This window comes from Eupeodes corollae, chromosome 3 (assembly GCF_945859685.1).
Source record: "Eupeodes corollae chromosome 3, idEupCoro1.1, whole genome shotgun sequence".
NCBI lineage: Eukaryota > Metazoa > Arthropoda > Insecta > Diptera > Syrphidae > Eupeodes > Eupeodes corollae.
The window spans coordinates 65,642,700-65,667,404 of record NC_079149.1 but is presented as its reverse complement, the minus strand read 5'-3'; the positions used below and the strand labels follow the sequence as shown (position 1 = coordinate 65,667,404).

General features: G+C 32.9%; 1 protein-coding gene across 6 annotated transcripts in view; it reads left to right on the top strand.

The window, feature by feature from the left end:
* The window catches only part of LOC129952906 (pseudouridylate synthase RPUSD2-like), a 169,014-nt gene that overhangs the window by 100,645 nt on the left and 43,664 nt on the right, over positions 1-24,705 (top strand). For 4 of the 6 annotated variants that reach the window (XM_056065859.1, XM_056065858.1, XM_056065856.1 and 1 more), the window contains exon 2: positions 9,356-10,231. The exons of the other annotated variants lie outside the window; for them this stretch is intronic. In XM_056065859.1, the coding sequence (XP_055921834.1) occupies positions 9,635-10,231 (597 nt within the window). In that variant the 5' untranslated portion in view covers positions 9,356-9,634. The remainder of the gene's footprint in view (positions 1-9,355; positions 10,232-24,705) is intronic. 6 annotated transcript variants of the gene reach the window in all.

The window sequence follows — 24,705 nt, the reverse complement described above, 5'->3', positions numbered from 1 at the left end:
CCCAGACAAAGATTCTACCCGGGTTGAGCTAAGCCTACATATAGCTTTTGTTTATATCTCACAGCGATGAAACAAACATGACCTAATAAAGTGTAAGTACACTGGAATAATTTAATAATTTAATTACTGGTCGCCCTTTTATAGATTTCAGTGCCTTATAGCTTGTTCCGCAAACCTTAACTATAACAAATACATGCGTGTGCGAGTACTATACAGTTTGTATTTCATCTTGAGCTCAAATTATCTTTTCTGATCAAACAGGTAGTTTTCAGTCATAACTCCATAGACTTAGACTTCTTCAATCTAAAAGTAAATGAAGAAAATACAAAACAAAACGAAGAAGTAATACAAAAAAGCAGTAGTTAGTAGGCCACTGGTCCATGAAAGATAAAGAACTTGCGTTTATGCGTTTGATGTATATAATATGGAAAAAAAAATAAAGTATGTCAATGTCATTGCCAGAGTAATCTAATAATAGTTTTGGAATTAAGTGGGCGTAACAGCCTTAAGTATGTTTGTCTTATATTTCAAAACAATGGCTTCACATTCAATTACAAAGAAATCAATGAATAGATGACGGCTCAAGTTCGACTTGTTGCTATGCTGCGGTATAATAACTCAGCCTAAAGATGTGCTTTTGCTTTATGTAAAAACGATTATTAACAAAAAGCAATAGTCATTAATTGAAGACCCGAATATCAAATATAATATTTGCTTTTCTTTTTTTGTCTTCATTTTTTGAATGCTGAATTACCTTGAGGCAGGTGAATGGAGTTTTACTACTTTGAAATCTTTTCATCTCCCAGGAAATGATTCATCGTTAAAAGAAACTGAAAAATATCCTATATGATATACTATAAGCTTATGTACATACCTATGTATGTGTAAAAACATACATACGTCTAAGCCATGGAAGCTAGTTTGTATGCCGTCCGGTTTCTCTGAGTTTAAATTAAAAGTAATGTTTTTAAGCCGAAGGAATGGAATTGGTTCAATTTAATTTTTTTTGATCATTGAATGTACCTATAGGCTTGCATAAAATGCACATTACATTATAAAGCTTTAACTTAATAAATTCATCTGTATGGAATTATGGATTGATTTGAATGTACATACATAACAGTTGCAAAGCAGTTTCCATGATTCTGTAGAATATGTTAGGTTTTAGAAGAAATAGAGGTTGAAGTACGAATTGATCCCTTCTCTTTGATGTTATTTTTCCTTGCCACCCTCTTGCACTTTCCAGGGATCATCACCATAACCTCATATATATGTACAATATATAAAGTTTATACGTTCACCATTGACAGAATGTTGTTTCCAACGTCTTCTTCGTTTCGAAGAAAAAAGGACAATCCATCCCTCTCTGCAATGCTTCTTGATAATAGCGCGTTTGTTTGTTAACACAGCCATATCAACACGAAAATGCTTCTCTTTAGAAATGATCATTTTTGAAGCAGTAGTATGCTTTAAATTGCTGAGATAATTAGACAAATAACCACAAATTTGTCCAGAATTCTCCTTAGGCTAGCGCTTGATATGTGAAGCTATTGGGATCATTGTTGATATTCGTGAATTGAGCCAAAGAATACCCATTTCTAAAAGTTTCTTGTTTGATAGTTTCTTGCTTTCTTACTTTTTGTTTTTTTTTTCTTCTAAGACCTCTACAATTTGATTATATGAAGTTTAAGAATGATTCACAAAATCGTACAATAAGAAAAAAACGAATAGAGTTTTCTACAAATCGATACAAAAATTGTGTACTTTTTGGCCCAGAGGGTGCATTTTCACAAGTAACTAGTCTTTTCAGACGAGGGCAATTGATTTGAAATGTTACGATGTTTCTTATAAACATTACTGAAAAATAAGCCCTACGATCATAAAGGCCTTTTGTTAGACTTGCAATCCTCCAGTTTTGCTTATAAAATGCATACCTTGTAAAATTTTTCTGAACTTTGTCCACTCTGTATATTGAATTATTGTAATAATTGTTCCAAATAATGCTACAGTATTCAAGAACTGACCTTACCAGTGAATTGTAGAGAGATTTTAAGGTATATGAATCTGAAATAATCATAGTGCGGCAAGAATGAAAGTTTTGTATCTAAGATTACTCCTAGATCCTTCTTTCTTTTTACACGTTCTAAATTTGCATGATTGATAGTATAATCAAACACTATAGGATCAGAATATCGGAAACACGACAAGACTTGACATTTAGAAGCATTTAACAGCAGGTGATTTAGCTTGCACCAATTATCGAGCCTTCCAACAGAAGAACACAGTACGCTTGATAAAAAATCTTACAGTAATGTTTGAGATCATCCGCGAAAAGAAGGCAGTTTGAATTATGAAAAATATCAGGTATATCATTTACAAACAACAAGAATAATAATGGACCCAAATGGCTTCCTTTGTGGAACACCAGGTGGAACCGAGATATATTTCGAGAGCGAGCTATCAACTTATACTATTTGAATCCTTCAGCTTAATAGGATTTAAGCCACTTTAGTAGGGAAGGGTGAAAACATAGGGAAGTTATTTTGTTTATTAAGATTTAATGGTTTGCACAATCAGTAAAAATAACCTCTGTTTGCAACCCTTTTTCGCATGATCTACACTGTGACATTAACATTTCCTTTTCAAAGCCATATTTGCTCGAGTTGTGTAGCATGTAGCACCGTCTTACTGAAACCACACATTCTTCAAGTCTTAGTCAATAGCAGGAAAAAACTGTCGGTTATGAATGGTTATATAACCATAACGCTCCGAATCGACGGTGTCAGTGACTTTTTGTGGATGTAATGACCTCTATTCAACTACTTGAGTATTCTGAGAATCCCAAACACGAAAATCGAGTGAGAAATGTGCTTCGTCGCTCAAGAATACTGTTCGAAAAATCACCGTCTACCGCCTGTTGTTCAAGCACCCATTTGACGTATCTACGACGCGACGTTGTGAATGGTCAGTGCAGTTGTTGTGGGAGCTGGACTTTATATGAATGTAGGTGTAGATCCAAATGCAAAATACGCCATAATGTGCCGTAAGACAGTCTTAATTCCCGAGAACAACGAGGAATCAATACATTCGGGTCTTCGGTAACTTATTCACTTACAGCAGCGATATTTTTAGTGGTACGAGCGAAACGATGATACATAGGCCTTACAATATCTCTTACCAATCTATTCAAATTTAAAGCAAAATATGTGGCTATGGCAGAATCATCATTTTTTGTAGTAGGTTTCAAAAATTTGTATGCCTTGTTCATACAAATTGTATTTGTAAATCTCAGACTTTCAACTAAAAAAAAAACTTAGTTTGACAGATGTCGAATTCCAGGCCTATACTTTTGAAACAGCAAATTGGATAACCCGTTACGTAATGGTATGGTGCTATGTTGATATTCGTAAATTAAATAAAAGAATACGAGAAGCATTACCCGTCTCTAAAAGTTTGACAGTTCCTTACTTTTTTGTTTTATTTTTTAAGACCTGTTCAATTTGATAATGTTAAGTTTTAGAAAAATCGTATAATTCCAAAAATCGGAGGAAATTATTGTAATGGATCCGATTTATCAAATTGTAAACTTTGACATTTCTCGACGTTTCAAGGTCCCTAGAGTCGAAATGAAAGATTTTTAGAAAGATGTCTGTGCGTGCGTGTGTACGTACGTTCGTACGTCCGTAAGTCTGTACGTCCGTACGTGCGCGACGTTTTTTCGTCATCCATAGCTCAATAACCAGTAGAGATATCGACTTCAAATAAATTTTGTAACACAGATAATAAGACAGAAAGATGCAGAAAGGGCTCTCAAGAAAATTGCGTGGGTGATTTTTTTTAACATAGCAGTTTAAAAAAAGGTGAACATTTTGGTAAACCCTAAATATCTCAACCAAACCAAAAAAGCTATGGACTTGAAAAAAATCCAATTGACGGTTTTTTTATAAATAAAAAAACTGAAAAAAAATGTGTCACCTTAAAAATTTTGCGGACATAAAATGATTTAATCTTCAAAACAATTTTGTGCAAAATCAGTAACGTTTAAACATCTGGTAAAATTTTAAGAAAAATCGTATTGCCAGTTTTTTTTACAAAAAATAAAAACCTAAACAAAAAATTAATAAAAGTTAGTAAAAATTGATTTGCGACTCAAATTCCTTTTCAAAAATTTGAGATTAGAAATATTGTTTTTAACATTCGGAAAAATTTTGAGAAAAATCGAACTGACAGTTTTTTTACAAAAAATAAAATCCTATAAACCAGAAAATGAATAAAAATTGGTAAAAATTGATTTTCGACTCAAATATCTATTCAAAATTTTGAGATGTTGTCTTTAAACTACTTTTATCTTTTAAAAAATATTGATGTCAACATTCAGTTAAAATTTTAACAAAAATCGAATTGACAGTTTTAACCTTAAAAAAAGGAACAATACTAAAACTTGGTAAAAATTTACTTTCGACTCAAAAAGCTTTTCAAAAATTAAAAATATTGTCTTCAACATTTTTTATTTCACAGAAAATATTGTTTTCGATATTCAGTAGTTTTTTTTTTATAAAAATCCAACAGTCCGTTTTTCATAAAAAATAAATCTACAACAAATAGAAAAATTGATGTTCGGTTCTTGAAATCTCTCAAATTAATTTTATTCATCGAATTTGTAAAAATTTAAGAAATGCTAATAAAATTTGTAAAAATTTCTTTTCGACTAGATTTTCAAACTTACATATTTCTTTATATAAAAAATATTGTTGGTAATTTAAAAAATTTTAAGAATAATTCAACTGACGACTTTTTTACCCTTTTAAGCAAGACTAATCGATAGACGGTATTTAAAAGTAATTAGTGTGGGTGTCACCCCAGCCTCTTTTTTTCAAATTGTATCAATTGTAGTCCCTAAACATGTGTACTTCTTGGCTTCTATAAATTTCTTAGTTTATCCTAAGTCACAAACTAAAAAGATACAAAAAAAGTATCTTAATTCGTTAAATGTTATTATTGTACATGTTTATTTTTAAAATAGTATTAAATTTATATTAATGTATATATTAATAAGTATTTCTTTTGATTTTGGAATAATGTCCCCCTCCACCTCACACAAAACTTAAAAGGGTCAATATATTCACGAATCCATAAATGTTGCCATTAGTGACAAAAGATTTCTATTGAAAAATAAAAAAAAAGAAGAAGACTTGTTCCAACCGCACTTAGTTGACTATTGTGATGTATTTTGGTTTGAATTATTACACATTCCATTTTTTGATGCCATTGAGCATTGATAGATTGTGTCTGCATATGAATTTTATTTCTTTCATAACAATACAAATGCTAATGTGAAAATTCTGAAAATCTCAGTTCAATAAATATGTTTTTATATTTGTTTATCGCACATATGTATGTTACTCATATTACCTGGATTAAAGAAAATTTCGATCAATCAAACAGCTATCACTAGTCTAGTCTTCTTCGCCCGCCATGGCAACCAACAACATATTCGAAACATGTGTTTTTCCTTAGTTAATCCGTTTCAGAGCAGAGGCATATACTTGAAACGCTACGCTACACTGCAGGGATGTATTAAAATTAGATATTTCCTCCACCCTGGTCAATATATTCGAGAGAACAAATATTAGGTAGAAATAGTAAAGTGTGTTTTTATTCTTTTTTTTCTAATTTTCCTTCGTTCTCTCTTGAAAATAGAATTCCATCTTTCTTTAGATTCTTCTTTTTTGTTGTTTCTGTTCTTCATTTGTCTTTTTTGAAAAATAAATGGCGCTCATTTTAAAATAAGTCGGATAAAAGATTTTATTATAAATTACAAGTAACCTACTCGTTTTAGTCTCGTTACAACAAGCGTGTTGTCCTCAAATGCACGCCAGACAAGATGAAAATTAAATTTGACACTTGCCAAATATTTAAGAAATGCTTGGGTAAGATAGAGTTCTTGTTGTTCTGTTTTTGTGTCTGTTATTTTGCCCAAAAGCTAACAGCATCAGTGGCAGTGGCAGCAATAGCAGAAGCAGCAGCAGCAACAGAGCGTTTTGTTTTTGGTGAACAAATATTTGTTCCTAAATTCTTCCCCCTTTTTTTCTTCCTCGAAAAAAATGGATGCGGTGTAGGTAATATTATGTACCTCCTGGCGTACAGTCAATAAAAATAGAAAATCCCCGGTAAAATAGTATCTGTTAATTTATTTTATTCTCTCTCTTGATACATTATGATGTATCTGTTGTTTACAGCAGAAAAAGATCTTATGGGTAATTGTGCGTTTAAATTTATTTGTAATGTTTTTTTTACAAATTTGCAAATTTTATTTGTTATTTCAATTTTTTTTTCATGAATTTAAATTCCGAATTCTCTGAGAGATCTAGCGACATAATGAGAAAAGTCGTGGTCTCGAATAACCCATAATTACTTTTTATGAAATCCAAGGGCTGTAGACAATGAATGTAATTTAATTATCTTTATAAACATAATATACATTTCAGTTTTATACGCAAAAAAAAAACACAATGTAAAAGAGACAAGAACTATCAAACAATGTTTTGGTATAACTATCACTCTACAGACTTTTGAGATGTCCTAAATTCGGACCCAGCCTTTGAATTTAACCTTTAAAAACGCTAAAAACGACCAAAAACATGGGTTTAATAATATTCGATTTCAAATTATTTTTATATTTTGTAATATATTTGAAAAACTTAAAATAATTAAAATGATGTAACAGATTTGTTACAAGAATAAAATATAACATTAAACCTTTAAGGGCCCTATTATTACTACCGAATCACCTACAAAAATAAGCGAATGTGACTTTTTCGCATTACTGTTTGTGATTCGCCAAGTTGAAGTTCGCCTTGAACTTCAAAAATTTGGCGAATTGAAGTATCGTTCTATTACAATTGACGAATGCTCGCCTTTATCTGTCATAATTGTTGAATTGTAATTCTTGATGACTTTAAAAAAAATTACAGTTTTTTTTTTATTCGAAGTAGTAGTCTATATTTTTTGTTGCGACATAAAAAAAAAATGAGTGAAAATCGACAAAGATAAGAACAAATTAAATAAATTATAATCACAACTTTTATTGGTATAGCATTAAAAGAACCAACAACGGCCAGTTTCAAAGTTGGTGGAGCTAATGGAGGCAAACCGCGACATTGCCAAGGGTGTCGGGACGTTTGGATCATCCAAAAAAAAAAACAAAGCCCAATATTGGTATTCGTTTGCCCTTCAGCTTAAAGCATTGGGTCCTCCAATACATACAAAATAGTTCCTCGCTTCTTGCTTTTCATTAAAGGACATATCTGAAATTGATCCAAACTGGGCAAATTCTTGCTTCAAGCAAATTAAGAACTTCGCTTAAAACTACTGAAACTGTAGGTTGAGAAAAACCTAACTCAAAGTTATTTCCTACACTATTTTTATAACTTCCACATCCGAGAAATAGTATTGAGCACGCAAGTTATAAATTGGTGGAATTGCAGAACTTTGAGTTTATTTTTATTTACTTTTTTTCACAAAAACAATATTCTTCAATCTGACTTTATAAATACTTTTGACAATGAACGACATTTCACTTTCAGTTTTTAATGTTGGCAGTTTTGTTTTCAAAGACAAACTACGGAGTTCGTCATTGGTAATAACAACAAACTGTTAATTCGCCAAAACATTCGAATTTTCGATTCGCGAGTGATAATACGCTCTAAGAATCAATATTTAAGCGTTTCTTTTAGATTTTTGTAAGACAGATAGATTTGACATCTAACTACTTGTGAAGATTTTTCGAATATTAATATAATATAAATATGACAAAGGGGAAACGAAAAATAACTTCATGAATTTAAGGCTTATTTATATACATACTTGTTGTTTTCGAATTTTAAGTAATATCACAAAAACCTGATGTGATGTATGAATTCTGCATTCGATTTTGAATTAATGCCATCAAAATCCATTGGAAATGTGCAATTTTATTTTCAGGAATAAAACCTCGCTGACAAGTGCTATAAGTTTCTTGACAGTTAATTTATATTGAAAGAATTATAAGTAAAATTTAGAAAATGGTATATTATCAAAATGCATTATATATCTGTAGGTATAGAAATTAATTATTTTTTTTTAATTTCTTTTAAGACATGAGTATTGAAAGACGTCTGCTCAAGTTTTACAAAGTTTTAAAAATTGGATTCTATGTTAATATTTAAAAAGGTTTTCTAATTATTGCTCTTGTATATTTCAGTGCATTTTGACAATAGTTGTGAAATTTTTTACAGCCGCCAACGTTCATAATCAAGTTCATCTCAGAGTCCTCTAATACTAATTACTCAAGGAAATGTTACTTGAACTCTTGTTAAAACAAGAAACTTTCCCAGAAAGTGATAAATGTTCTTCCTTTCTATAAGATTTTCAAAGCTTAAAAAATTATGCAAATCTTCTTTATGTGGGATGAAGTTTATGTCGTTAAATTCTTCTCTAACCCTAAAAATCTTCATTTTTTACCTGAATATTGCCCGTTGAAATATTTTCCTAAACATTTTGGTTAAGGCTTGCCTATTTTTCCTGGTGGTTAGTTTTAAATGTTTTCTACTCCATTTTTGCATCAACTGTTGTATTTAAATTGCCAAACTGTTATAGCTAATGACTCCCTTTCCTTGAAAAAACAGTTTTATCGCGTTTGATCAACCCTTCCCCGTTTTTGTAATGAAGTCTAAATGTACTTTCAATGTACAAAAATCAAAGACGTGTTTCTAATGACTCGATTCAAATGTCTAGTAGTCAAATTGTTCAATAAATGTTTCCTTCCCAATTTACACAATTTGTTTGACCGAACTTACCTCAGGGACTCACAAACTTGCTCAAGTTGGTGTTTAGTACGTTATTTTAACCTGTATTAACCAAATTTTTGATGTAATTGTACATTTTTTCGATCTATTTCGTACTGTGAAAATAGAGAATAGAGTACAGAAAAGCTTAAGCCTATATGAGCTTCAAAAAGGAATCAATACAAGATCGATAGTTTTAAAATCATTCGAAATGTACAAAAAATAAGTGCTGAAATAGAAAGAAAAATCTTTAGGAGTTTGTCAGTGTCGGCTTGATATTTTAAACGAATGAAAAAACTCTTATATAAGTAAGTGGGCGAAATATTTAAGTCAAATAAAACCCTAGAAAGTGTTTTCCTGTCAGCAACTTCTTTTGCAACTTTATAGGTTACATATTTTCTCATAAACAAAAACGAACCCCAATATAAATCATTAAAATCTTCTTTTTTTTATTTACCACTGTTTATTAGTTTCTGCTAAAAAATAAAACTAAATCAACATTTTATCATTTTTGTCGTTTGAATTTACAGTGTAATAAAAAGGGAATCGTAAAAATGAATCAAATGTGACAATTTTATATTTTTGTATGCTGACCAATAAAAAAAATCAAAACATATTAACACATACTTAATTATACATATTAAAAAAACAAATATCAAAGAAAAATCGTACCTGTGTGCAGAAATATCAACTTTTTTTTGGTGATATTACAGCCAAATTTTTGTACTTCTGAATAAAAAAAAAAAAACAAAAACATTTAAACATATACTTAAGCTGAATTCGTGTGTTTTATTTTTGTTGCAAATATAATGCAACATCATCCAGGATCATGGTATCTTCCGTGGGGCGTTCCTTTACAAAAAATGCTCGCAGTACCATTTCAACATCCAGCTGCTGTTGCCTACGCTTCTCCACAATCCCCCACAGCAGCAGCAGTCCCTTGTCCTGTGGCACAAAGCCAGCACTGCCCAAATTCTCCACAAGCTCCAAATCAAAGCTACCCGCCTCATCAAATCCATGCAGCAGTTGCTCTCCATCGCAACTCGAATGCAGCCTTACACCCTTCAGCAGCAGCGGCTGCTGCTGTTGCTCGACATCAACATCCACATCCACATTCGCATCACCCACAAAATATGCATCCTGCTGCAGCAGCTGCTCTTTTCACACCAATGTCGCTGGGAACATTTCTTGCGTCATCCTCGCCACATCTAGCCGGACTGGCAGCAGCACAGCAAACGCTTACACCTTGCGGAACTGTTCACCAGCAGAACCATCTTATCAAAGCCAATCCATCAAATCAAAATCAATCACAATTGGCGGCGGCAATGAATTTGAATGTCGGCGTAATAACAATGCGGCAATCTAACACTCCCACTGCTGCCGTGTTGCCAGTAGCAATGAAAAAGGTGAGTTTATAAAAATAGTTTAATTGTCTATTGTTGTTGGTTGAATTTCATTTGAAGACACAGGAAACTTTAAAAAATGTAAAAACGCTTATAATTTCCCATTCGTAACTAAATTGTTGCTATTATTATTATTTTTTACTTGCAAAATTCAAGTATTTTATTTGAAATGTTGCGATAGCTGAGTTTGTATGTTTAAAAAAATGCAAAAAAGCCAGAAGTTTCTCAAACTTGACTTCTTGTTTTTGCTCTAAGACATAAATAAGAAAACTATCATAAGAATGTAAGTAGGTGCTTATTTTTTGTTTAAGATTTTAAAGTTTTATTCTTTTGAAATAAATAAATGGGTGATTTTTTAAAAGCTATAAGAAAAAATTTTAACAAAAAACAAACAATTCGGAAAAATGCATGAAATCTTTATTTGAATCGATAGTACGGTCCATATAATTTAATGTTTGAAGATTATTTCCTGCAAATTTTGACCTAGACTGCGTCTCAAATGGTCCATCAGCTTAGCCCAATTTTGCCCTACTCTTTTCAACATTTCGGCAGTATCTCACGAATAAAATATTCGATTTTGTCTTCCCAAGCGTCAATTGAAGCGATATTGTCTGTATAGACATGAACTTTAACATAGCCCCACAAAAAATAGTCTAAAGACGTTAAATCGCACGATCAAGGCGGCCAATTGACCAGTCCAGAACGTGAAATAAAATGTTCACCTCTCAATAAGTGCATTGTTGAGCGTGATGTGTGACATGTGGTACCGTCTTGTTGAAACCACATGTCATGCAAGTCAAGCTCTTGAAATTTTGGGCAAAAAAAAGTTGGATAGCATCGCATGCTCATCATCTTTGAAGAAGTACGGTTCAATTATGCCACCAACCCATAAACCGCACCAAACTGTGACTTTTTCGGATGCATTGGTAGCTGTTGCAATTCTCCTGGCTGATATTCGCTCCAAAATCGATAATTTTGCTTATTTACGTACCCATTCGGACAAAAATGAGCTTCATTGCTGAACAAAACTTTTCAATTAAAAAAATGGATCTTCAGCCAACTTTTGGTTAAATTATAGACCAAACTGAAGATGTTTGACAGTGAAACAAAAAACGAAACGTGCGTCAGTTGTTTAAACCAGTGTTGCCAAAAAGATAATAGCTAAAAAATCACCCTTTAAAAGGATATCTAACTACAAATATTCATATTTGAAAAAATGTTCTAAAGGGTGTTTTTTAAGCTTGTGGTTTTCAACAACAAAATAAAACGCATATAATTTAATGCACGTCCACGAATTGAGTGTCGGGAGAGTCACAGCCGAGGCTGGCTTGTATAAATTGCAGCAACATTTTCTACCACTTTTTGCAACATTTGGGCCGTATGTCAGCAATACAGCCCTATTCTGCTATTCACGTGGATCGTATATTCGATTCACCCATTCGATTCCCTTTCACACTGCCTTTGCATTCTGCTATCCATCGGGTGAACTACATTATCCCAAACCAATTTGACATTCAAAAGCTGTTCATGTACAAATTTTGGGAATGTTGGATAAATTGTTTTGATCCATACAAAAGTTAAGTTTAATCAATCTACATAAAGAGAATAATTTGTGTACTTTTTTGAAATGTGCAGTATTGGACTTTTTATTCGAATTATAAGCAGAGGAATAGGCGAATCCTCAAACAGAGATCTTCGGAGAAATGTTAAAAAGTGTCTTCCCTCCCCTAAAAATGTTAATGTTCTTTTATTTATAAAACAAATATTCTTAATTTTAATAAATTAGTTTTCACTTACATTTTGCTTACAAAAATTAACAAACTAGACATCAAATGAAAAATCCGCTGCATTTAATATGCGGATCTGAATTGTATACAATTAATGCTTTCACGTGAATAGAAGAATACCGCGCAGTATTACCGACGTTACCGACATACACAGATTCACTTCGAATAAATAGCAGAATAATGATCAGTGAAAATTGAAGCAAAATTCCACCCGATGAATAGCAGAATACGCCTGATAATTCGCTTACTAAAAGTGTACTTCAATAAACTAATTGATTGATTGAGTCGTCGCGTACCCGACACATTATTTTACCCGTAACTTTGCACAATTTGAAAAAGTTATTCAGGTGTCAGTCTATTTATTATCAAACGGCAAACTAAACTGAGCATAAATCAAGTGGCAGCTGTCAAAAAGAATAACTCCGAAAAAAGTATTGCCAGATAAAACAACATGCGTCAAGAAAAAAAAACAACGGTTGGTAGGATAAGTGATTTATTATTCTGTTACAATATTCTAGGCTCATTTTTTGGTAAGAATTACATATTTTGAATCCCCTTTAACTTAATAAGTTGTTTTCAGACATGATTTGCAATAAATAAGATTTTTACATTTACTGATTGGTGTCAAATTAAAATAAACTAAATAAGTAATTTTATCCTTTGTTTTATCCAAAATTACAGAACAAAAATTTAAGTTTCGATGTTTTTTTTCATGAGTAAACTGTCTGATAAAGATGTTGTTTTTTTTGTACATATGTACAAATTGAATTCTGCAAACAAAACATATTTTTTTCTATCGGATTTTAGTCTCAAAAGACACTCGGTAAGAATCAGTATTAAATATTGTGGGACTTTAACCGCACTAATACCTTTGGTTGTGTTAATCCACAAAGGACATTGGTTTGGAATTTTTAAATAAATTCAGCATTTCAGCAATAATATTTGGTTTTAATTCTTTCTTATAAATTATTTAACACTTAAAGTTTAGCTCTGCTCTTTTCTTTTTAAGTTGATCTTGACATTTAAATTAGAGCTTTGCATTCAAAGTCATTTCAAGGTAGTATTGGCGAAAAGTACTTCTGTATTAATTATAAAGTTTATACGAGTCAATTTTGTTTAATTTAATTTGATACGCCATTTTTGGTGTCTAATCACTAGCTTTATTACATTAACTATCCATCTTAACAGAAGGATACATTCAGGCCAAATAACGCCGGAAGGAAAGTGAGCTGAGATTTATGTTGAATTTTACCATCTTACTTAGCTTGTCAATAAGCCTACCAGTATAACAGACGTTAACGACCGAGCAGAAAATACAACTCACTTGTTCACTTTTGATCCTGATATATACACAATCAGTGTATTGACGCCTCTAGGCACATCGGGCCACACCGTCATATCTGCTAATTTCTCGTGTCAAACAAATCCATTTAAATAAAGAGCTTCAAAGAAAACCGTTTGGCAGTACAAGAAAGCCAACTGGGACGGTTTCAATAACTTGTTCAGGATCTTCAACTGGTCGCTATGCTTCCTCGATTCATCTGGAAATGGAAAGCATTAACCAGAATAGGGTTAAAAGTATTAAACCCAAGTTTAAATCATGGTTTGATTCGAGCTGCAAAGAGGTTATCAAGGAGAAAGATGTGAGCTTACGGTGTTTTAAAGCCAATCCAACTGAGGAAAACAGGAAAAGGTTTAAGCAAGCCAGGAAGGCGTGCAACGCCGAATACTGCAATGTCCCGAAGGCAGTAAGAGTTGTTGGTCATTTGTAAAAAACATGAGTAATTCTTCCTCTTCCTCGGTTTTTACGCTTGTTGTCAATGGCACTCCCTTAGTGAGCTCTATTGATAAAGCCAACTTATTTGCAAGGCAGTTCGCAGAAAATTCCATCCTACCAGATAGTGTTATGACTCCCCCAGTTCTTGAACGGGTAAATAAATTCTATGGGACCAATCTTTTTGCATATTCGAACTGCGGCAAGTGTTCTTAAAAATCTCAAGATTCATAAATCCGCTGGCCCAGATGGTATTCGTTGGATTAGATATTTTCTTTCGAACCGTTCAATGCAAGTTGTTTTGGACGGATTCAAGTCTGAAATTCATAAAATAAATGCTGGTGTGCCCCAGGGCTTCGTTTTGTCTCTGACCCTCTTCCTCATTTTTATAAATGATCTTCTGTCTGCTACTTCTAATCCAATTGTTTCGCTGACCATAGCACTCTTAGCTCAGACTTACAACCCTCCCCTTCGGATGTGAAACTGCAACGACAAAATATGATAAACTCTTAAATTCCGACCTAAACAGCATTGTACAATGGGGAATAAGAAACTTTCGTGGAATTTAATGCTTCGAAAACGCAATGCTTTCTTGTATTGTTAAAGCGAGATAAATACTCTTTGCCACTATTTATGATTGGCACTTGCAATAACGAAACGAAAAATCTAGACATCCTCGGAATGTGCATCAGCAACCACAATTTGGGGAGCGATCACATACGCGATGTTGCCAAAAATACCGCAAGATGTCTAGGTTTTTTTTAGACGCTGCAAGAAATTTGTCTCTCCTTCTGATCAGGCTACAATCTAGAAAACCTTTATACATCGAAGATAACTCTCATCTGCGGGCTGGTGCTCAAGTAACTTATTTAAGCCCCTTGAACAGCATTGAACGCAGAGAATTTAGATTGATTGGTGATAATACCATCATAGGATCATTTACGTCGCTTGAACATCGTCGTAAAGTTTATTGCCTCAGCCTTTTTTACCATTATTTTAACGGTTTATGCTCTAGCAAAATAGCCAGTTGCATTCCTTCCTTTAAACAATTAAACGAACAGTAATACCCGCGCATCTAGGAATGCCCATTTGTTAACCCATGAGCCCAACTTCTGCCGTACTATGAAGTACAGAGATTCATTTTTAGCCGTACTACGCGATTGTGGAACGCCTTGCCACGCTCTATCTTTCCCTGTCATTGCAATGTTCAGAAATATAAATCAATGTACACCGACACCTCCTATCCAACCTTCCCTCTTTTCTAATGCTCATACTGTGTCTTTGGCATAAAGGCATACAAAACCCTTTTAGTGTTCGCTAATTATAAAAAAAAACATTCCTACCAATATTGTTGTTTCAGCAGTAAAGATGGCTACGATAGCATTCACCCTGTATATAAAAAACTAGGCCCTAGCACACTTTAGTGTGATACACCAGCTTGAATTTTCTTTAGTTCCGTGTGCGTAATTTTTATGGTTAAAGGTCGGTTCGAAATTTTGAAGTACTGACTGGGAAGGTCTTGTCAATAAATGCTAAACCTTTTATTTCTTCAAGTGCCTTTTCTCCAGCACGTAAAAAGGTTTAGATTTTATAAGTTCCTTAGAACTCCCAAAGCCATGTAAATACCGTCTAGCCACAAGGTAGCCTTGTGCCACAAGATTGAGCATTGAATTCAATAGAACCTTAAAACACGCTCTTCACAAAAAAGTATTATTAATTTGTAATAACTGAGAATAATTAAAAACATAAACATATTAATTTACTTTATTCAAAGTTTTCTACAGACCTTCACATTGTTAATTATTTAACATTATATCATAATAACTGACCGTCATCATTATAAATTCAGTTGAAATAGGGAAAAAACAAGTATTTATTACTACTTTAAAGAGACTTCAACTTGACCTTCACACGTTCAATAAATATTTAAAAAAAAAACAGAAATGTTGATTAAAATGATGGAATCTAACAGGTGCATCAAAGAGAATATTTAATATGTTTTTTTATTATCTTATTCAATTTTCATTCAGCCAAAACAAAAACACTCCACAATTCTTCGATGTAAGTTATGTTCGCATCATTATCATGTCAAAATGTATGAGGGTATGTGGTATAAGGTATATCAACCCATCCGTTGTTTTATTTTTAAACTTATTAAAATTCAAATATCTGAAAAAAAAGTTAATTATAGTTCCTTTGAATACCCTCAGAGAAATAATATTAGCGTACTACAACTGATTACTGACAGAGGCAGTAGCTATCTTTAGTTTGCAATTAAATTTGTATACCTTGTCGTACGGACTTGAAAAAAAATCAATTGATAGATAACCTGTTAGAAGGTTGAGTAATGAATAAAGCTAAACTGATGTTTCCGAAGTAGGCAGTAAGGGAGGCGGGGTAGTTCGATTTAGCCACTACTAATTGCAAGACAATGAATTCCCTCTGTTTTCATTGTGAAATTAAAAAGAGATTTACGTTTAGTTAAAAAAAGAAGAATGTTGACTGGGAGTTGTTATTGACGCGACTTGTTTTTATGTTTCTCCTATTTCGTGTAATGTTTTGCATATAAGATTTTGATGAGACGATACAAAACATCAGATGATACAATCATTTTAGACTGAGTTTTTTGTTTACTTTAGAGATGCTTGCAAAGTTACATACATAAGTCAGGGAATATGTCGGAATTATTGCTAAGGTTTTCTATGTACGTAATAATTTAATGACAAATAAATGATTTAGCTATATCATTATATAACTTATATATATTAAACTTATCAGTTACATAGTAAGTTTTTTCATTAAAAAAAAAATTTACAAAAAATAGTACGCAAAATTGGTAAAAATTGATGTTCGGTTCCCGATATCTCGTAAATAATAGAAAATATTGACTTCAAATTAATTTCATTCATTCAATTTGTATTTGTTTATATGAGAAATAATTTTTTTTTAAGAAATGTTACTAAAATTGGTAAAAATTGGTTTTCGACTAAAAACTCGTTAACAAAAAAATAATTTCGAAGTAAAATTATTTCACAAAACAAGAAAACCTACAAACTTTTAAGGAAGACAAATCGACAGATGGGATGGGAAGTTATCAGTGTGGGTCGCACCCAGGCTCTTTTTTTATGTTTTGTCAACACTATTCAAATTTCGTGTGAATAATGGGACACCCTTTATAAAATGTTGTCTCATTTAAATAGTCAAGATAATTTGAGTACAATTTTCGAAAGCAAGTATAACGATTAAAGCAAGACTCACAACTTACAACAGTTGTGAGTGTCTAGCCTTTATGATGTGAGATTTTTGTAACGCATATATTAAAATGTAAGTATTACATTTTTATAGACTATAAGAGGTTTATAAACAATTTCCAATTTTCGAAGTGAAACATAGTTTTCTGAGTGATTGCTGTGTAAATAGTAAGTTTAATGAAAACTGTATGGACCGATTTTGGCAAAATGAAAGAAAAAATCAAAATAATTCTGTCTTTGGTATTATCATCGGTTAACCTACACATACTTAAGCACTTAAATGGTGGTGTACTTTCAGAATGCAAAATATCAGCTTTCATATTAATACAAGATGTTTCACTACTGGAACTCAGTATTAACAAATTACAGCAAAATATAGAATTTCATTCCACCATACTTGACAGTTCCTTACACACGATTTGTCATGTGTCATACTCATAATGCATGAACACTCATGGAATTACTTCTAATTATTCACGCACTTTGTAGACCACTTCAGTGTTTGATGTTATGATGAATAAAAATTTTTTGATATAAGTAAGAAATTAGAATTTGGAAATCGCATGTAATTCGTTCACACTTTTAAATTGACATGTAAATGGTCCAAAGGAAAAATGAAAGTATAAGTTCAAATTCTTGAACATTATTATTAACTTAATAAGGAAAAGGAAAACTTCAAACTGTTTTGTAACACATTATTTTATAACCTCTAGTAAATTATTTACTTTGTATGTATTTCATGAAATAATTAATTTATTAGCTATAAATATTTCAGTAAAGAAAAGTATGAATGTGAATTCTTTCATTTCGATTGTACAGGGTTATCCAACTCTTTGGACCATATCTGAATAATAACAAAAAAGAAAAAAATTATGAGACCGGTATCTCTTCAAGACCGGGAGGCAATTTGGCGTCAAAGCTTGTTGCCGTATCTCCTGCGGCCAACACAGATAATGTGAGTAGTGTCAATCCATAGACCCTCCTCTGCTGTTGGCAGCAACGAGAGTAAAAAGGTAGCGATACCTAATTCCATTAGTGGTAGGGTTGTGAATAATGGCCCTTCGCTAAGGAAGACATTCCTAGCAGACCTAGAGCCCGCATTTGCATTCCAATCGAACCTCCTGGCATCGAGGACATTCTCGAAATGATCAAGGTTTGTAATCCATCCCTTCCGACGCATTACTGGAAGATCGCCAAGCTAGGGGAAGTGAATGGTCTTTATAGGAGTGCCATTGTGGTACCCAATAAAGAATCTTTGGCTCATCTAGCCTTGACCAATTGCTCTATAAATTATGGTTACGAATCCATCACAATTCAAATCTACAAAAAAGAAGAGGTTATCGCGGATAGCGGGTCTCCCACATAACCGAAGGTACACTCGTGGTGTGGGTGACGATGCACCCATGCCCTCTCCAATAACGACTTCACCCTCTAAAAAAAATTGAACCATTTCATCCTTAATGCAGACAGAGGACGACCTAAACATGAACGAACTCTTGGGTTCATCCTCAGACTCAGAGGATCAGAACAAAACCGTGGTGAAGGTTGATCTGCCTAATTGTAGCCAAAATGCTTTAGTTAGTGCAGATTAATCTCCAACACTCCATAAAGGCCTCGGCCTCACTTTTTCTCCGTCGGGCAAGAAACGGGAAAGACATTGTCCTGATCCAAGAGCCATGGATTGTGGGATCCGTTGTTCGAGGACTCAGGACTCCTGGGTACTACACACTATGTGTGACAGATAAAGGTGAATATAGATCTAGCATACTAGTGCATAATGTCAGTGACAAAGAGAATGACCGTAGCTAGACGGGAAACAAACAAAAAAAGTTTCTGGCTAGTGTCGGCGTATCTTGGCCATGACCACCTTGGCCCTCTCCCTAGAAAAACCCTTAAGAGAATCGTCGCTGAAGCGGAACGCCTAATTATTTGGAGCGATGTTAACGCTTATAACACGGTATGGGGGGAATATCAACAAGAGATCTGAGTCTCTTTTGACGAGGAAGAGGAACGAACAGTTTTTCCAATTCTCTGTATATGCCCTGCTCTAGCGCAAAAACGCAAACATTACCTAGGAGAATTCTTCTTTAATGATCTAAACGATCTAAAACATATCAGCATAATCAGTCTCTCACGTTTCGTAAGGGACTCAAACTGGTTCCATTGAGCTTAGGAGGAAGCCTCAAGATTCATGTGGTTTCACAATGGGCCATTAAACTGGCCTAAGTGTGTCTGTTTTCATCATGGATAACCACTTTAACCTTACATAACCTAACAGGGTTATCCATTTTGCGGTTTCAAAAGTAAGCGTAAATAAAAAACATTAAAATATTTCTGTTTTATTTTAAAGTTTGTATGTTGACATTATGTGTGAAACACTACATCGTTTAAATAACCACCAGCGGAATCGTTCCAAGCATCGATTCTTGTGATGTAATTTTCGACCACTTTTTGACACGTATTGTGCTATATGTCAGCCATAGCTGGACAAATGTTGGTTCTCGGCTCGGGCTTACGCGTATCCCCACATCGCATAATCTTGATGGCCAACACACGGCTAGGAAATGTCTCTTGCAATAAAGCCACATTCGCTCGAGTCGTATTCTTCAATAGTAGGTAAAAATAAGTCGGTTATCCTATGACCATTGTTGCAATTTTTCGATTTTCGAATCCAATATTTCGAAAGGCCGAACGCGAATTAAATTCCTTTTTTTAATTATTTTAAATTAAACAAAATCAAAATTGCACTACCTGATGGGCCGCAAGAATTATTTTGAGAATTTAGAAGAAACGTCAGTAGGTATGTCAAACAGGTGAAAGAATTCACCACAGGTAGCAATAAAAGGTATTGCTAGCCTAATATGAAATTTAAATTATGTTTTCTTGTTTTTAAAACCTTGGCCGAAGCCGGGATTAAAAACCAGTATCTCTTATAAAAAATTAAGTTACAAATTGAATTATTGAGATTGACAGAAGGTCAATTCTCGATAAATGTATGGCAAACAAAAAGAAAAACTATGAATTTTATAATAAATTCGATAAAAGAAAATTATTTCGACAAGAAAAAATATCAAAAGCGCCAAACGCATCCCGGGGTCCAGGTTTCTACTAAACTCTTCCAGTATTTTGGGTCGCAGTAAGAATTGTTAAGGGTGGTTAGCAAAAAAGGAGAACATTTTATTGAATCGTTCAAATCTTCTTTTTCTGAAATTTGGAAGAGTTCGTACAGAACACCATATATAAATAGGGTAGTAAAAATGAAGTAACAAATTATCGTCCCATTGCAAAACTGTAGGACATCCCTAAGTTATTTGAGTCCATTATTTGTAAAGCCATATCGTTTAATTGTTAGTCTATAATTTGTGACAGTCAACATGGTTTTGTACAAAATAAGTCAACACCTACTAACCTCTTTCGTTTTAGTTCTTTTTGTTTAGATTCGTATGAAAAACGGAAACAAGTTGACTGTGTCATCACAGACTTCAGTAAGGCCTTTGATAAATTGTACCATAAAACATTAGCTTCTAAACTTAAATCCCAAGGCTTAAACGATAAATTTATTAGTTGGGTTTCGTCGTACTTACATAATAGATCATACAGCGTTTATTTTGTGCGTTAGCGACTTACCTTCTATTATATAACACTCATCTGTTTTAATTTACGCTGATGACATTAAAATTTTTAAACGTATTGACTGACTTGATGACTGTTTACTCCTAAAAGATGATCTAAATAGTTTTTGCGAATGGTGTTTTATAAAAAAGCTTTTAATTAACATAGACAAACATAAATCAATGTGTTTTGACTTTCAATTATCAATTAGACTCTTCTTTTTTGACTAAACTCTCTATTTTCTCTGACCAGGGTATTATTCCTGACTCAAAATTAACTTTTACAAATCATTATCACTATGTTATTAAAAAATCAAATAAGACACTCGGATTTATCAAACGGTTTTCACATGATTTTCGCGACCTTTATATTCTTAAACTTCTTTATATATCATTTGTAAGGTTAATATTGGAATATGGCTGCATTATATAGGCTCCCTTTTATTCCTTCCATGTAAACAGAATAGAAGGAGTACAAAGAAGATTCATGTGCTTCTGCCTCCGTTTTTTCCATGGTACAATAGGCTCGAACTTCCACCGTACAATCATAGGCTCACGCTCATAAATCTTCCGTCGCTTTCTAAACAAAGAGCGTACATTCAGCTATGCATAATTATAAAATTAATCAATGGGTCACTCATATAACCATCAATTTTGGAACAATTAAACTTTATTTATAGCCGTAAAAGTATTATAAGACAAGTTCCTTTACGTCCTATATCAAGCAGACCGAACTATGGTAAAAACAGTCTTTTTGGTAAATTCCGTAAGCGATGATTTTAAAAGTAAAACATTTAAAGTAAATTTGTTCAATACTTCAGTTTAGCTTTTTTTTGAAAAATGGTTTAATGCATTGTAAATCTATAAATCTAAGAATAAATTTAATATAAGTCTTAAGTTCTAACGTTAGTTTGTTTAACGAACTCAATAAATCAAATCAAAACCATAATCTCCTCTTAAAGCACGATATGTGCCTGGGGCAGAATCACCATTTTTGTAGTTGACTTTAAAATTTGTATGCGGTGCGTTGTGCGAAAGTTAAGCCATCCATATTTTGGTTCAGCAACTTAGTTTGCCAAATGTCTCTCTTTAGCACTATCCTTCTGAAAATGGATAACCCGTTATAATAAATAAATAATTATTCCAAATAACTGGAAAATTTAAATTCTTTGACTAGTTCATGCAAACATATACAAAATTTAATCATTTGCTTTTTTTGAAGAAAAAATAGAATTAAGTCGTTTTTCTCCTGGATTCTCCATACTTAAATCTCAGTGAGAAATCCTTTCATGAATCCTTAATATTAATATGTAATCAATGCATACGATTTGTATTACCAATTTTCTTTTTTTTTCTAAACACACGTAAATGATTGAAAACGTTAACTCTTAAAAAGGAAATCACAACTGGCGGAAGTTCTTGATTTAAAGGAACACAAACAAATTTACACATCAAGTCGAAATACGAAACGAGAATCATTATTGTAACAAATGAAGTGATGAATTCGGCTTTTTTTAACAATTTTTCTACCACTCATGCAGCAACATAATATACGAAAAAGTATACATTAAAACGCAGGTAGGATTTTTTTCCTATACTAACAATAAGTGCTTTCCGACGTGGAGGTTAGGTTCTGTGCGCCAACATTTAAATGTTTAACATCAGTTAGATTGAGTGATTGTTGTAGGATTATACAAAAGCACTCTCAAATAAAGTTGTGTACATTTTTTGCTATTAATCCTACTAAAACATCATTCTGTACATATTAGAAAGTGTTACGCACACTGTACAATTTTATCAGAGGTACGGGGGGGTTATTTATTTAATTGATTTAATGTTTCCCTTTTTGCTTTATATTTTCTCACCACAACTATTGGCCTCATGTGTTGATATTGTAAACATTTTCAGTTTTGTTTACCCAATGCTTATTTTTGCACCGGAAATCAAAATCCTCATATTCTCATTTACCTGGAGGAGATTTTTTTTTTTAGAAAGAACAATTAATGAAAATTAATTTATAATGTTTCGATAATTATTAAGGAAAATGTATACATTTTGTATATTTATAATAATTTCTAGGTATTCGACAAAAATTGTTTTTATTTTCGCTCTAGGAAATAAATCTAAATTATTGCATTCCTTGAATACTTTTGTATAAATGTATCTTTGTCATTTTCAGTATTTAAATACATTTTTTTGTTAAAAGGAACTTCAATCTAAAAGTAACAGTTGATTGACATGTTTTTAGGATACATTTTTTCAATGCTTACTTATTTAAACATATATTTAGGAAAAAATAGATTATTGAAAATTCGATGCTGGATTTATTTATTTTTTAAATTCAATTTGTTTGTATTGTGACCTAAATTAGCCCACAGAAGAATTTCAAAAGATATTTTACTTGTTGAGGTGTTTTCAATTTCTGGGTATTTACATATAAGTTGCTTTAACTTTGGGTTTGACAATGTCAAATTGACTTTTTTATTTTTGTTGGCGAATTATTTTGCACATGTCAAAAATAAATGTCGAGTACCAAGTGTAAATGATACCTTATGCAATGAATTATAATTATAATAGTTTATAAGACGAATTGTTATACTTAGTATTAAGAATGAGAAAATAAAGTTCAGTTCACTTCTAACTACAACTCCGAGTACATCACATAAATTGGCGACGAGGACACGAACTGATAGTCAAAGAAGAATTTTTTTTTCTGATCAACTGGCATTCCACGTGATCAACCAAGCATACATTTATCTCAGTTGTGGATCTAAATTTTAGATTTCCTTTGTTTTTAACAAAAAAAAAAAAGAAAAATTTTATTTAAACAAAGTTAGTCGTGGTCTCAATAAAAAAAAATCGAGATGACCTCAGTAAACGAGAGCATATTAACCACAACTACTTCAAGCAGCGTACGGGAGTTCCGACCGCATGTCGATAGTTGGGAAAATTGGTGTGAACTATTAGATTCACATTTTCTGGAAAGTGCAGTCACAGAAGATAACATGAAAGTGGCGATTTTAATAAAATCAATAGGATTGGAAGCATATGGTTTACTTAAAGATCTATGCGATCCAGTTCTGCCTTCCAAAAAACCATTCAATGAATTGAAGGAATTGTTGGACACGCAATATTCAATTCCTGTAATTGTTTTTCGAGAAAGACGAACTTTCTTAGAAGCAAAGAAGTCGGATACAGAAACAGCGTCACAGTGGTTCGCTCGTCTTAAAAAATTAGCGAAAGATTGTAAATTTGGGCAGCAATTAGACGCATTCGTGCTCAATAAATTTATTACCGGCTTTGAAGGCAAAGTCTTCGAACGTTTGTGCGAAGAAAATGAAAAACTAAAATTGAGCGAAGCCTTAAAAAAGGCAATGGCAGCAGAAGTAAAATTAATCACGCAACAGCAACAACAAACGCAAAAAGAGGTTAATTTTGTATCGAAAAGGTACCAACGTGGTCAGCGAAGCAGCAGCAACAAGCAGAACAGCTCCAAAAACAACAGCAAAGATAGTGGAAGTTCACGGCGACGGTGCTCACATTGTGGCTGGAAGAACCACACCAGTGAAAAATGCAAATACAAATCGAGCACGTGTAACAAGTGCGGCAGAGTGGGTCATTTGGCGAGCGTATGCAGCAGTAGCAGACAAATTAATTTAGTAGAAGTATCAAATAATTTAAGTAGTGAATTTAATTCCAATGAAGATATTAATACAACTTCTGATTACATTTCGAACTTTTCAAATTTTTCTATTTTCAGTGTTACTGGAGAAGCGGTGGCTACACCATTTACAGAAGCAGTAAAAGTTAATCAAGTCTGGCTCGAATTTGTGTTGGATACCGGCGCAGCTTGTTCCCTGGTTTCTCTATCAATTTTTGATAAGTTTTTTGACCGCAAGATTTTGAAGCCCTGCGTTGATCGATTTTGTGCATATAACGGGGAAACTATACAAATTGTGGGTGAGTTCAAAGCAACTGTTAAATATCGCGAGCGAACACGTGAATTGCGGTTAATCGTTAGTAACACGAACAGTCCGCCCATTTTGGGCAGAGA